At 41.0% G+C, this 15,998-nt stretch overlaps 1 protein-coding gene across 1 annotated transcript in view; it reads left to right on the forward strand.

Annotated features, from left to right (window-relative positions):
- Positions 1 to 15,998, forward strand: part of CLSTN2 (calsyntenin 2) — a 648,539-nt gene that overhangs the window by 477,351 nt on the left and 155,190 nt on the right. Inside the window, exons 3-4 of the mRNA XM_017523717.1 lie at positions 5,740 to 5,935; positions 6,658 to 6,866. Coding sequence (XP_017379206.1) covers positions 5,740 to 5,935; positions 6,658 to 6,866 — 405 coding nt within the window. The remainder of the gene's footprint in view (positions 1 to 5,739; positions 5,936 to 6,657; positions 6,867 to 15,998) is intronic.

The raw sequence follows: 15,998 nt of genomic DNA on the forward strand, positions 1-15,998 counted from the left end.
TCTTATCAGACAAATATTGAGATATTGGTAAATTGTGAAACTCCCTGTGGCAGACACAGGCTTCCCAAAATTGAAAGTTTTAATTTCATCATTGGCAACAAATACTCTCAGTTCTTTTTCTTGATGTGACAGGCTTACTTCAAAAAACGTCTGCCACATATTCAAGTTTGAATAAACTTAGTCTGTCAGTTGTTCTTTCAAGTAAAAAATGTCATTTTATGAAAAGAGCTTCTAGTTCAGTTCACAATTAATTTAGATCACACAAGTACTTTTCCTAGACACAAACCAGTATACTTTGCCATGCCAAGGTGTTTAATGTGAACTTTCCATTTCAGCACACAGAATATTAAAAAGACATGAACTCAAAGATTGTGATTTAATAAAAATTGATATTTACTGCATCATTAAAATCATCCTTAAATGAGATTGGCTGTTTTCCCCTAACTGTATGCTGTGATGAAGAATGCAGTTAGCCACTCACTAAGCCACTTTTACTCCCCATTGCTTTTATGTCATCAGGGCAAATGGCAACACAGTGAAAAAGTCACATAACATCTTAGTATTAATATGATGATCACTTTGACTTTTTGAACCCTTACAAAGTGTCTTGGGGATGCCAGAGGTTGACAGAGTGCACTCAGAACCACCGTCCTAGAACATCACACTCACCCAGTAAGTGATAAGCCACATGAAAGAACAAAGAGGGTGCTGACTGTAGATGCCAAGATTTCAGTGGTTGACCTGCTTCATGATGTCCAAGTCACCATGGATGAACACTTAATCTCTCTGAGGCTCATCTAAAAAATAAAATTAACATACTTTGTTGTTCAAATGTATTCAAAGGAAGGAGCAAAATGTACTCTAAAAATCAAGTTAAACACCTTTCCCCCAGAATCCTTTGTGCGGTATTAAGAGATAACTACACCAACTTGTGCTGGTGTCTTAGGAGGTGCATTTCTGCTGAAGAGCAGGTAACTGTGAGATACTTGCTCATAGGACTGAGGGTCCGGGGTCATCGCATCTCACTCAGGCACAGCAGGGGCTCATCTTCTGGTCTGGTCCTGAATGGGGCTCTTGATGAAGCCCCGGTTCAGCCACCTTGGGCCACAACCCATGTGAGATGGCAGCCAAGGCCTGGTGGCCTGGTGCTGCTGGCATCGTTTTCCATGCAGCCCATGGCTGGCCTCACACCCATGCTCATCTGTGTATTGTCCACACACAGTTCCTGGCCCGGCAGCAGTTCTTCCACCCAAAAGCATACTGGAGGGCAAGGTTTTGAAGGTGATATCTTTATATGAAAACCAGTAGGTCTGACCTTTTACTTAAGTTTATCCTCCCACTGCAGTGCTCTGTTAGTATAAACAAATTCTAGTGACACGCCTCACAAAAAAAGTTCTTATGTAAGACACACGACGGCACAGTGTGTCTTACACTGACACTGAGAACTGCAGTTTTAAATATCTTTCTAGAATTTGGTCCTGGGACCTTTCTTCCAGAAGTCTCTCTTTCAACTTGTCATGATGTTTTAAAACTTCTGTTTGGTATAGTTCTGAGTAAAGATACATTTAAAAACTTTAAATTATTAGCTTGAATTTTACTTTTTCTATTTATATTATGCAATGTCCATTTTTAAATGCAAATATAAGAGCATTTAACTAGCATGAGGAATACCAAAATTACAGAATTTGTATTTTACAGTTCATGCATGCATATTTATTTAATTCTTACCTCAATACAATAAATACTGCACAAAACAAACTCAACTGTTTTAATTTCACTTTTTTTTTTTCTTTTTCAACTTTTATTTTAGATTCTGTGGGTACATGTGCAGGTTTGTTATAAAGGTATATTGCTTGGTGCTAGAGTTTGGAGTATGACTGATCACCTCACCAAGAAAATGAGCATAGTACCCAATAGGTAGTTTTCCTAACCTTGCCTACCTGCCTCTGTCTTTCCATTTGTATTCCCTAGGGTCTGTTCCCCATCTTTATGTTCATGTGAATATGACTCTCTACCTTTGGGTAACTGATAGCAAGGGCAGCCTGAAAAGAAAACAAGCAATGGGTCATCTGATCTTCCCTTTTCCTCTCTGCCAGCATTTTCAGTGTAAGTGATTGGCTAACACAGGATGTAACACGAATAAGAAAGCCTACAACAGGGTTCCTTGGTTGTTCACATTTCTTAGTTTTCCACTCTCTCTTTTTGTATTTGAAAAAAGTTCTTGTTGTAAGGGAAAGTGTGGCCTCTTGGGGAGGTCAGCTTCCTACTTACTCACTTGTAGATATAACATGATTACCTTGTTCTCACACTGAGTCCCACTGAAATCCCACACGTTGTGGGTCCATGGGAATTCTGAATGCTATATGCAAATGGGGCAGCAAGACGTGGTGGACATGCATATCGCACCCCTGTCCTCTGCTCATAACATGCTCCATTGTCCCATCAGACCTTTTTCACAAAACACACGTTCAAAGATAAAATTATTAAGAACTTTGAGGATGGGCGCAGTGGCTCATGCCTATAATCCCAGCACTTTGGGAGGCTGAGACAGGAGACTAGATTGAGGCCAGTAGTTTGAGACCAGCTTGGGCAACATAATGCGACCCCATCTCTGCAAAATAAAAAAATTAGCTAGCTGTTGGTTGCACACACCTGTAGCCTCAGCCACTCAGGAGGCTAAATTGGAAGGATTGCTTGAGGTCAGGAGTTTGAGGCTGCAGTGAGCTATGATCACCCCACAGCATTCCAGCCTGGGTGACAAAGCAAGACCCGATCTTAAAAAAAAAAAAAAAAAATCAAGACAGAGACAGTAGAGATTTAAACCAAACTCAGGTTGCTTCTGACCACAGGACCCGGGGTGGCTCTCAGGTCACACGCCTGTGAAGCTGGCCCTGCCCCATGGCCTCCACTCCTGCCATACTGGAACTGCAGTCTTTTGGACTCACCATGTTCCTTTCTGCTGAAGGGTCCTAAGGCATCATGTTCCTAGGGAGACCCTCCCTGCCTAGCCTGACCAGGTCGGACAGAGCTCTCCTTTCATGTACTCATCACAATCACCATCCTTCTTTCAGGTACTGATGATTTGACCCCTTATTTCCCTTCCTACCAGACTGCAAGCAACTTGTAGGCCAGGGCTTGGTCCAGTTTTGTTAATTACTGCTTTAGCAGTGCTTGGTACATAGTCTCTAATAAATATTTTTTAGGTTAATGAATATTTATGAGGTAGATGAATAAACAAATGAATGGTTTTGCAACCAGAATCCAAGTGTCAGGTAAAGAGGTGGGATTAATGAGGGTGACATGAATGTTAGGTTCTGTTCCAGGGTTTGATGAGAATGAAGTAGATCTTGGTTGTCCTTGTTTACTTGTCTGTCTTTTCTACTAGACAAAAAGTACTTTAGGATAAAGCCCCCTTATATTTTAAGGCACCCAAGTTGTTGGTCTTTGTGTACCCAGGCCTAGCACAGTGCCTGAGACAGTCAACCCTCAGGAAAGTCAGTTCTATTGAGTTGAATTGGTCAGTAGATGGAAATATGTCACCTAAACTTTATCTTGCCTTCCCTTTGTATCTCCTCTTTCCTCTCTGTCTTCTTTCCCTCTCTCCTCTCCTTTTCTGTTGTTAAGGATTTCTGAGTCTTCAGAAGTACTTAGGTTGTGATCAGATCTTTCCAAGAGAAGATTACACTCATCTATTCTAGATTTAACTTGAGTCTTCAAAGACAAATGGCCTAATTAGCCTTATAACCATGGCAGTGTTTGGGCACTCCAGAGAATGCCCCAGAAACAGTCCAGACACATTTGTTGGTAATATTCTCATATTGGTATTGATCTTGGGAGAGAATCACAAGGCAGGCACTTTAGAGGTTCATCTATTCAGCCCTGCTAATTTAGAGCAGAAATTAAACTTGAGAATTTGAGAAACCGTATTCTCCTGCCCTGAAGGCTTCAGAACTTGTCAGAATACACAGAACAGAAATGCCAAGTGATCTCGAGAAACAGAAGTGAATGGGAACCCGCCTTCTTGTTGGAAGGGGGTCCACAACGTGTCTTTCCATTTATTCCAAAAACACATTGAGAAATGGCTAGGAGGGGTGGTGGTGGGGGTTGGGAGACGGGGGTGGTAGTGAAAAGGGAATGTTAATAATGAAATTGAGGATCAATTTTTTTTTTTTAAAGCATAAATGTAAGATTGGTATTGATTGAACACCTTGGAAAACAGTGTTAGTAAGAGGTCATGGCATGTTTCCTATATGTAAATCAGAGGATTTCTTTCCTGAATGAGACTAGAATTAGAATATAGATGGCTTCTGGAAGCAATCCATGGGGTGATTCCTTAGAAATTATGGGGCTGTTTGGAGATGGTGTGGTGGGGTAGAAAGTACATGGACTGAGGAATCAGCCATACCTGGGTTTAATATTAAACTTTAGCTCTGTGACCTTGAGCAAGTATTTAACCTTTCTGATTTTTCTCTCTTTTTAAAAAAATTGAATAAATTGGTATAAAATACTGCCTTGCAGGTTTCTTATGAAGGTCAAAGGAGGTTCCCTGGGTAGAGGTAGAAAGCTCGGTGCCTGCAGAGCAACAATGCAATCATGTTATTCCTTCTCATCACTGTGTCAGCCTTTATGAATAGCTGGGCAGGACCTGAACTAGGGTGAGGCAAGGAGGTGCCTGGGTTACCCCGAGAGCAAGGCCTTGTTAAATGGTGCACCCTAGGTACCTTGCTTGCCCCTCTCTGGCCTCAGCAGTGCAGCTGAGACAGTTCAGACCAGGGCTGGGGCATCTTAGGGTAGATGCCCCTCTCTCACCACCATCTCTGGGACCATCTTACAGATGACACAGTAGAGACCCAGACAGTCAATATAATTTGACTTACGCCAGTTAGTGTGGCCAGCCTGGAATGTGAATCTAGGCCTCTGGGCTCTTGGCCTCTGTTTTGCTCCCTCGAAGCCTATAGCTGAACTCTTTCAGCTGTAGAAAACATGGTGCTCACATACAACTTTCCACTGTATGATCTCTCTGGACAGCGACATCCCATCTCTCCAACCAGTCTGTAAATTTTCTCAATAGGGACAGAGAACATGTATCAAATTTTCAGCACTTCCCAAGACATGCACAACAGGTTTTGCATACATTTGGGGTTCAATAAGTAAACATACATTGATTGAGAAGAAAAGGAGCTATTCTCATGGCCTTATAATTTTAACGCATAGAAATAGTTGTAATAAACATTAATTCAACTGAAGGAGAGAAATGCATTCATGTCACAACATGTTGAGCTCTTTAAGATGTTAGCTTTTCAGGCTCCACAGGGACTCTGGAACTCTGGAGCTCATGTAGACTCCCCCCACTGTTTTAAAAGAGAAAACTGCAGCTTGGAAGGGGAAGTCGTGGCTGGAGACAGAAAATGGAGAAGTGGGAGAGGTGAGGGAATTGAGCTGAGGCAACGTAGTAAAGGAAGGAGAAAAAGCAGCGCTGCTCCTACGTTAGTGAGCAAACACATCACTTGAGGGTCCTGTTGAAATGCAGATCCAGTTCAGGAGGTCTGGGGGAGCATGGGATTCTGTATTTTTAAGAAGCTCCCAGGTGATGCTGATGTTACTGGCTCATGGTCCATGCCATGTGTGTGGAATGAATTGCATGGAGGTTTTGAGTTTGTGAATCTGTTCCAATGGAAGCACTGTCTTCAATCTGGCAGTTCTCAGGATTCCCACTCACTGTCTTCCATCCTTCTGCAGGGGAAATTTGTGCATTCAAGATCCACGGCCAGGAGCTGCCCTTTGAGGCCGTGGTGCTCAACAAGACATCAGGGGAGGGCCAGCTCCGTGCTAAGAGCCCCATTGACTGTGAGTTGCAGAAGGAGTACACATTCATCATCCAGGCCTATGACTGTGGTGCTGGGCCCCGTGAGACAGCCTGGAAAAAGTCACACAAGTGAGTGCCCCAACAGAGCCCTCTGGATGCCCCTCCCTCCTGTGCCCTGTGCCCACCCCACTTCATTCACATGCTGCTCTTCAGATATGTTTACCCCCTTGTCACACCATGGTGTTCCAGCTTTGCTCAACTGCTTGCCAGTTCTCTGATCCCTTGCAGGCATCTTCACAGTCTGCTTTCTACACCTGGAATATTCTTCTCCCTCTTCTTCACTTGAAGATATGCCTGTTTTACCTTCAGGTCTGAGTTTAGGGGTCACTTATTCCAGGAAGCCTTCCCTAAGTGGCCCACCCCTGCAGATCTGGTCAGGACCTTTCCCTGGGCCTCTGCAGTGCCATAAGATGCTCTCTGTCACAGCACTTTTCACTGTGGGTTGTCCCTGCTTTCTCCCTTATGAAGTTTATCTCAGAGCCTAACAGAGTAAGAGGGGTTAAATCGTTACTGAATGGAGGAGTGGATGAATAGAGGGAAGAATGGACAGTAAATCTGTTGCCTAAAGCTGGGGCAGAGAGAAGGGTGTAAAAGTCTCTGGGATGGATTCATCTAAGAGCGTCACAGCAAGGGCAAGTAGAGGGTCTCCAGTGAGAGGGAGGATGGGACACTCAAACAACTGCCCCCACCGGCTTTCACTTGGCCTTGGGACTCAGTGCCCCCAGGAGGTGCAGGAAGTTAGTGTGAATCTCTCTTTACCACCATCCCTTCCTTTCTGTGTGTGGTCCCAGGGCCGTGGTCCATATCCAGGTGAAGGATGTCAATGAGTTTGCTCCCACCTTCAAAGAGCCAGCCTACAAAACTGTTGTGACGGAGGGCAAGATCTATGACAGCATTCTGCAGGTGGAGGCTGTTGACGAGGACTGCTCCCCCCAGTATAGCCAGATCTGCAACTATGAAATCGTCACCACAGATGTGCCTTTTGCTATTGACAGAAACGGTGAGTGTCCTCAGAGGACCCCAGTGGGGTCAGGAAAACAAATCCACTGCCTCCTCTCTGAAGGTCCAACAAGGACTCTGAATGTGTTTGGCAAGTGTTGCCTCCCTTGCCATCTTTGGTCTAAGCTCCATAACCCAGCACTCAGTCCCAGACTTGAGGGAATGGCCTTATCTGATTAGCAGCCCTGCCAGGTCTAAAACACCCCCAGGGAACCTCAGAAACCTACTTACTCAATGTAGTCTATGCAACTCACAGTGTCACACATCTAGATACTGAAGAGGGTTGGTTTCCTGGTCAGATTTTCCAGTTGTCATCCAAATGTGAACAATGCCATCAGCTTTGCCATATGTAATTATTTGCCAACTACGTTCTTTAATTATGTGTGAGTTTTTGGGTGTTTGTATGTTCTTCCTACTTTGTTTTCAATAAGGTTTAAGTAGCACACAAAGATGCAAAAGTTGCAAAACTCAAAGTCCATTCACTCTGTGTTTATTGAGTGCCAGGCATGGTGCTGAACATTGGAAAGGAGATAGAGTGGAACTCAAAACAGACACGGGCCTGTCCACATACAGCTCATCAACTAGGGGGATAAAATGGAAAATCCAGTGGCAACAAGGGCGAAGTTGGTGCACAAAGCATGCCGCGAAACAGGGTTGGGCAGCAAATTAGCTCTGTACTTCCTGATAGTCAGTGTCTAAAGGAAAATAGCATCAACTACCTGCTTGCACACCTTCAGAAGAAACCCATCACTTCTTGATGTTAAGACCAGGTAGAAACTTACTCTATGACATTGTCTTCTGCACCCTGAGACTGTGGCAAATGCCATAGGGGATAGAAGCCAAGGAGACACACTTGTCTCTGTCTTTAAGTAGCTTAGGATCTGTCTTGGCAGACAGAACTAATATCTGTAAGACAGAAAAAATAATAAGGTAATTTCCCTCTAAAATGCTAAAACATGGGGAAAAGGCAATTACATACCTGGACAGCACAAGATGTTAATTGTACAAGGCACAATGTCAATGTACAAGCAAGCAAAGGAGAAAATATAGGACTTTAATTAAAGTTTGGCTCAAAACTAAGAAGAAAGTAATTTTAATTGTAAAGGCTTTCAGAACCATTCCCTGATAGTTTCTCCCACAGGCTCTGTGGAATGGCTGGCCTGTCCCACTGCAGAGGCACACATATGCATGCATTGCTCCATAACATATAATAGAACTTCTTTGCATTTTTTTTTCTCCTCTGGGTTTCTTTTCCTGTGTGGTAAGTTGTGCAGTGTATCCCATACTTTGGAATTTGGGGAGTGACCAGGCTATGGTGAACAGCAAGGCTAGACAAGTAGAGGTATATGTGCTCAGTGGTCAAGCTCTGTGTGGGTCTCCTGCCCTAGTTCTGAAGAGCCACAGCCCAGGGAGAGATGAGATGCAAATTCTTTCTTTGGAGGGTAAACTACCCCAGTCGTGAAGATAATTACTCACCTTGATGAGCCATTTTGCTAACATATGCCAATTTATTTCCCTGGTTGTCTCATTAAAAGTGAGTAATGGGCCTTTGCCAGGCCTCTGCCTCTGATGCTGGTTTACAACCTAAGATGAAGAAGAGAATGGGTACTCCCAGGGAGCGTGGGCCCCTGACGGCAAGGTGTACAAAAGCAGTCCTACAAGTAATGAAGGCAGGACCTAGGGGCACTCACAGAGATGACACCCATTCTAATGAGCTTCCCAATTGGCCCTTTTCCATCAGTTTCTCTGAGCGAACTTTCCGGCTCCTTGAAGAAGTACTTTGCATGCTCATAAGGAAAGTGCTGCTGAATTTAGAGCCTGATCATTGAGGCCTAGGTCTCCTCTACCACATGGCTTCAGATAGATGTTTCCTGGCCCCTCCAACCTGCCAGGCTCTTTGCTGGTGGGGTAAGAATGGCAGCAGGGAGAATAGAAGATGCAATGTGGAATCAACCTGACTATCTTTAACTAGAGACTACCCCTCTTCCTACCAGAGGCCCTCAGACTCCCTCCCTTTGAATTCCTCCCCATGAAATTATGGCAGTGTCAGGCCCTACCTCATTGTGGGATTATGAGGACTCAAGGAGAAGCAGTGTGTAGGGGTAATGTTTGCAGGGTATCTGGCATACAGAGAGAGCACTCAATTAATGGTGCCACAATTATTAAATATTTACCTGGGTTATTGGGACATGAGATTTATTTACCAGGCTTAAATTATGAGAAGGTAAATTATGAGTTCATCACATTGCCTTCATCTTGGGAAGTTCTAGATCTATTTGAGATGGCCTCATCTGCTGGCTAGTGTTGCTGGGATAAGCAGAGCTTGAGTCCTCAAAACTGAATCCTAAAACCTAAAGAGCTAGCCTAATAACACTGTCATAGTGGTGATAGAGCTGGAACTCAACCCAGGTCTCCTAAGTGTGAGCCCCAAAGCCTTTCCATCAGACTGCTCCTCCTCAATGATAAGTTACAGGGTGCATGGCAGTGGTATTTAAGTTTGCGAACACAAAGTACGGGGCAATGTCAGCAAAATGGCAGAGAAGGAGATCCCAGCTTTCATTCCCCTACAAAGTACAATTAGACAGTTATCTATGAAAGCAAATAGTTGTAGGAGAGCTCAGGAGTCCAACTGAGACGATACAGCAACACAGTGCAAGAAAAGTAATGAGGATAATTGCACAAAAAGAGTAGGAAGTACAGTTTCATTTTGCATGCGTCATCTCATCCCCTAGGCCAGCATTGCCTAGCACAGAGAGACCTCAGCTCTAAAGTTACCCTTGAAGAAAAAAGGATAACGAGATGAACAACCAGTTTCCTAAGCTTTCAGAACACTCCCCAAAATGACCTGTTTCAGTTTTACCCCACCCTAAATAGCTGGGGAGATCAGCATGGCTGAAACATTTGGAGACATCTGGGAACAAAGAAGGGTGGGGCTATCAGTATCAGCCATGTGGCAGGAGCCACCACAATCTCTAGTGGCTGCTCTGCATAGGACCCCAGCTGTCTTCTACCCTCAGGATCTCAACAGCCTCACAGCCACCACAAACTCCTGATTGGCTTTCACTGCCAAGGACCCCACATTGTTTGCCATTGTAGAACTCAGCAGCCTCTGCCACTGAGGAAACCAACAACCAGTACAGCCACAGGGCCCTCACAATTTTTGCTGAGGACCCCACAATTTTTTTACTTTTGCAGTTTCTAGGTGCTTGAGTTACCACATCTCTTCATCCTCTCTCCCCAAAGCTGCCCTGGCTGCTGCCATTGTAGACACCATAACCTAGGAACCCAGGGTAGCCACTATATGTATGCCCCAAAATGGCCTGGGCTCCAGCCGAATATCCATTTGTCACCACCTTGTGTGTACCTGTGGCAAAGCTCTTAGCCGTGTGCAGCTGAGCAGCTGGCCCCAACCCGCATCACCAGGTCTAGCAGCTGAAAATATGCCTGTATCTGGCTTCTGTGCCCACATGCATGCTTACCACCAGCCCTGGCTCCTACAGCTGTACACATGCAAGCCCCAAGTTTTGTCCCTGGCCCCCACCACTGTGCTTGTACCTGCAGCTGATCCCTGCAGCTGCACACATGTATACCTCCAGCTTGATCCCTATAGCTGCACATGCATATGTAGCTGGCCTAGCTCCCATTGGTGGCCCCCATCACCGCATAGGTGCCTACAGCTCGTCCTTACAATTGCACATGTGTATGCCATGAGCCTTGACTCCTATAGTCATGCATGTACATGCCACCAGCCACCATATAACCACAGTCGGCTCTGTCCCAGCCCTAACCATTAGGTGCATATCCATAGCTGAGTGTGAACACAGTAGTGGCCCTGACTCTCCTGCTCCCTGGACCAGTTCTTTGTCGCTGGACCTAGGACACGGCTGAATATACCTACAGTCCTGTCAGCCACTGTGGACCTCCCACAGCCTTTGCCACACCAAGGAGCATACAGCTGCAAATGTTACAGACTCCAGCTACCTGAATCAATAAGACATTGCATCCCTCTCCAAGACCTGGAGCCACCATACACTAGGCACTAAGCATGGTGCCACAGTGCTCTCCAGCATTACCTATCCTCACCCTTACCTCCCCAGAGGTGAAGAATTTTCCTTCATGAATCTAGCTCATAAAGTCTGCAAAGGTGATTGTTTCTTCAAATGCTCGTACACTCACATAAGACTACAAGTATCATAAAAGATCAGGGAAATATGGTAGCACCAAAGCAACATAATACACTGTCAGTAAGTAACCAGCTCCAAAGAATACCATTGAATTCCTGATGAGAATTCAAACTAATTGTTCTAAAGAAACTCAGTGATCTACAAGAGAACACAGATAATTAACTAAATCAGGAAAATAATAGAAGAACAAAACCAGAAGTTCAACAAAGAGATAGAAAACAAAAAGAACCAAACAAATTTTGGAGCTTGAGAATACAATGACTGAATTTTAAAAATGCAATAGAGAGCTTCAACAGCTGACTCAATCAAGCAGAAGAAAGAATAAGCAAACTTAAAGATGGGTCATTTGAAATTGTCCAGTAAGAAGAGAAAAAAGACAAAAAGAATTTTAAAAAATCAAGAAAGCCTACACAATGTATGCAACACTATCATGAGAGCTCATATTCATGTTATGGGATATTTTCATGGCTAAGAAAGAGAAAGGGCAGAAAGTGTATTTAAAGGCATAACGGCACATATGTTCTCAAATATGGTGAGAGATATGGACATCTAGGTATGTGAAGCTTAAAGGTCTCTGATCACATTCAACCCCAAAAGACTTTGCCATGACACATTATAATCAAACTGTCAATAAATCAAAGACACAGAAAATTTTGAAAGCAACAAAAGAAAAAAAAACACAAACACATATCATATATATGGGAATTTCACTGAAGCTATCAGTGGATTTCTCAGCAGAAACCTTGCAGGCCAGAAAAGAATAGGATTATATATTTAAGTTGCTGAAAGAAAAAGAAATTTAAAAAAAGCACCAACCAGGAGTACTTTACCTGAAAAAGCTATTCTTGAGAAATAAGGAGAAACAAACACTTTCTCAGACAAATAAAATCTTAGAGAATTCATCACCACTAGATCTGCCTTACAATTAATGATAAAGGGAGTTTTTCAAGCTGAAACAAAAGGATGTTCTTTATTAATATAAAATCATATGAAAGTATGGAACTCACAGGTGAAGATCAGTATATATTCAATTTGAAAATATTCCAATACTAAGAGGGTATGTAAATCACTTATAACTGTAAAGATTAAAATACAAAAGTATTAAAATAATTGTAGCTAAAATGACTTGTTAATGAATATGCAATATAAAAAGCATGTAAGTTGTGACATCAAAAATATAAAATAGGGGAATAAAAGTGCAAGGCTTTTATGTGCATTTAATGTTATATTTTTATCAGCTTTAAGCAGACTGATATAACCATAAGATGTTTTATAACATGTAAGCCTCAGTAGCCACAAAGCAAAAGCCTGTAGTAGATACACAAAAAATTAAAAAGAAAGGAGTCAAAGCATACCACTACAGAAAATTCTCAAATCACAAAGAAAGACAGCAAGAGAGAAAGAAAGGAACAAAAGATCAACAAAACAACCAGGAAAAGTTGTGAAAATGGCAATATTAAGTCTTGACCTATCAATAATTATTTTACATGTAAATGGACTAAATACATCTATCAGAAGACATAGAGTGGCTCAATGGATAAAAAACAAGACCCAACTATATGATGCCCACAAGAAATTCCCTTCACTTTTAAGAACATGCAAATAATAAAAATGAAGATATGATAAATGATTTTGTGCAAATGGAAACTAAAAGAGATCAGGGATAGCTATACCTATATCAAATAAAATGGCCTTTAAGTCAAAAACTTTAACAGACAAGATCATTATATGATAATAAAAAGTAAATTTATTAAGAGGATACAGCAATTTTAAAATACATGTACCCAACACTAGAGCATGTACATATATAAAGTAAATACAAACATGAAGGGAGGAATAGACAACAATACAAGACTAGTAAGAATCTTTAATACTCTACTTTCAACAATGGATAGAGCATTGAGACATAAAATCAGTAAGGAAACATTGGATTTGAACTATTATACTTTAGGCCAAATGTACCTAACAGACATGTTCAGAAGATTTTATCAAACAGCAGCAGAATATACAGTACACACGGAAACTTCTCCAGGAAGATCACATGTTAGGTCATTGTTTTCAGTGAAATGCTTCAAGTCTCTTCACCAAATTAGCTAGTAGCTACTGTCTCCAGCAATCACCAGAAGCTCACACAAAAGAACATCAGTGCGGGAATTCACCAAAAAGGATTCCTTTGAGAAAGCCTTGCCATTGGAAATTGGGCTGTGGGCACAGCTTCAATGATACAACCACAGTGTGAAAGTTTAAAAGGTTTTAGTACCTACTGATTCTGGGAATATATGGCATGACTCCAGGCCACATAGACAGAGATCAGGAAGTGCAGGCTGTAGAGAAACAGAAACTCATGAGCCAATTTTTTTTATTGAATTCAAAGTATTAATATACAGATTTCCCATAGGGAGTTTTAATTGGTGGCTTTAAAGCAAGCAGGCATGATTTCTAGGTCACATATTCACTGAAAGGTAGTCACTGTGGCATATCTGCACAGTCCATGCAGAGTATGAGGGGCAGCAGGACCCACAGTCCATGCAGAGTATGAAGGGCAGCAGGACCCCAGGCAAGTAGGCTATATCTAGCTGTCCCATAGGGAACTGGTCGCCAGGAGGCTATTGTATAAGGCAGTTATTTGAATTAGCCACACAGAGGAACTTGGAGGTGTAGAACTGGAAACTGTGTAAAAAGTGACTGAGTCCTGCTTCTGGTACAGGGAAGTCCAACTAATATTCAAAATTAATAACAATGTAACATAAAATTGTAAGCATTCACTACAGCCATAAAACAGGTCTTAAATTTAAGATTAAAATCATATAAAATATTTTTGTCAACCTTGATGGTATGAAACTAGAAGTCAATAGTAGAAGAAAAACTAGAAAATTCACAAATAGTGAAATTAAATAACATGATCTTGAACAACAAATGGGTCAAAGAAGAAATCAAAAGGAAAATTTAAAAAATATCTTCAGGCAAATGAAAATGAAATCACAATATGTCAAAACTTTTTGGATGTAGGAAAAGCTGCTTTACAAGGGAATGTTATAGAAATTAGTGCCTAATTTTAAGAAGAAAGATACCAAATAAACAACCTAATGTCATACCTCAAGGAACTAGAAGAAGAACAAGCTAAACCTCAAATTAGTAAAAGGAAGAAAATAACAAAGATTAGAACACAAATAACTGAAATAAACACTAGAAGACAGTATAAAAAGATCAATGACACCAAGTTTTTTTTTAAATAAACTAATTGATAAACCTTTAGCCAGGCTAAGAAAAAAGAGACAAGACTCCAATAGATGAAATCAGAAATGAAAGAAGACATTACAACTGATACCACTGAAATAATTTTTAAAGGATGATGAATGACTAAGAACATTTTTACACCAACAAACTGGATAACCTAGGAAAACTAGAAAAGTTCTAAAGACATGTAACCGGACAAGACTGAATCATAAGGAAACGAGAATCTGAACAGACCAATCATAAATAAGAAGACTGAATTCATAATAATATTTTTTTAAAATATCCCATCAAAGAAAACCCCAGGACCTGATGGCTTCACAGCTGAATTCTACTAAACATTAAGATAACTAATAACAGTCCTTCTCAAACTCTTCCAAAACATTGAAGAGGAGGGAACACTTTCAAACTCATTTCATTAGGCTGATATTACCCTGACATCAAAGTCAGACAAAGACAGTACCAGAAAAGAAAATTATAGGCCAATATTTCTGATGAGCATAGATGTAAAAATAGTCCTCAACAAAATACTAGCAAACCAAATTCAACAGCACATTAAAAGGATCATATACCATGATTAAGTGGGTCTTAGCCCTGGGATGTAAGGAAAGTTCAACATATACTAATTAATAAATGTAATATGCTGCATTAACAGAATGAAGGACAAAGATGATAGCTGAACAGATGCAGAAAAACATTTGACAAAATTCATCCTTTCATGATAAAAATTCTCAACAAATAATATATAGAAGGAATGTCTTCAGCACAGTAAAGACTGGGTATTACAAGGTCACAGCAAACACCATACTCAGCAGTGAAAAGTTTAAAGCTGTTTCTCTAAGTTTACGAATAAGACAAGGATGCTCGCTCTTACCACTTTTATTCAATATAGTACTGGAAGTTCTATCCAGATCAATTAGGCAAGAGAAAGAAAGAAAAGGTACTCAAATAATAAAGAAGTAAAATTATCTGTTTGCAGATTACATGATTTTACATAGAGAAAACCCAAAAGACTTCACCAAAGACTGTTGTAACTAATACATAAATTTAGTAAAGTTGCAGGATACAAAAGCAACATACAAAAATTATTTTCATTTCTGTATGCTAATAACAACCTATCCTAAAAAGAAATTTTAAAAATCCATTTACAATAGTACCAAAAAAATAAAATACTTAGAAATAATTTAACCAAGTTGGTGAAATAGCTGTATGCAGAAAACTATAAAACATTGATGAAAGGAAATGTAGAAGACACAAATAAATTAGAAGATATTCCATGTTTATGGATTGGAAGAATTAATATTGTTAAAATGTTCTACTCAGGAATCAAAAACCAAATACTGCACATTTTCCCTTATAAATGAGAGCTAAGCTATGGGTATGCAAAGGCATGCAGTATGGTACAATGGTGATTGGAGACTCAGATGGAGAAAGATGAGAAGAGGGAGGGTTAAAAAACTACCCATTGGGTAAAATGTATACTACTTGGGTGATAGGTGCATTAATATCCTAGACTTCACCACTATACAATTCATGTAACAAAAAACCACTTGTACCCTTAAAACTACTTAAAAATTTTTAAATAAAATGTCTTTATTACCCAAAGCAATATACAGACTCAATGCAGTCTCTATCAAAATTACAATGGCAGTTTTCATAGTCACAGAAGATACAGTCCTGAAATTCATATAGAATCACAAAAGACCTCAAATAGC

Source organism: Cebus imitator, unplaced genomic scaffold (assembly GCF_001604975.1).
Source record: "Cebus imitator isolate Cc_AM_T3 unplaced genomic scaffold, Cebus_imitator-1.0 Scaffold30, whole genome shotgun sequence".
Taxonomy (NCBI): Eukaryota; Metazoa; Chordata; class Mammalia; order Primates; family Cebidae; genus Cebus; species Cebus imitator.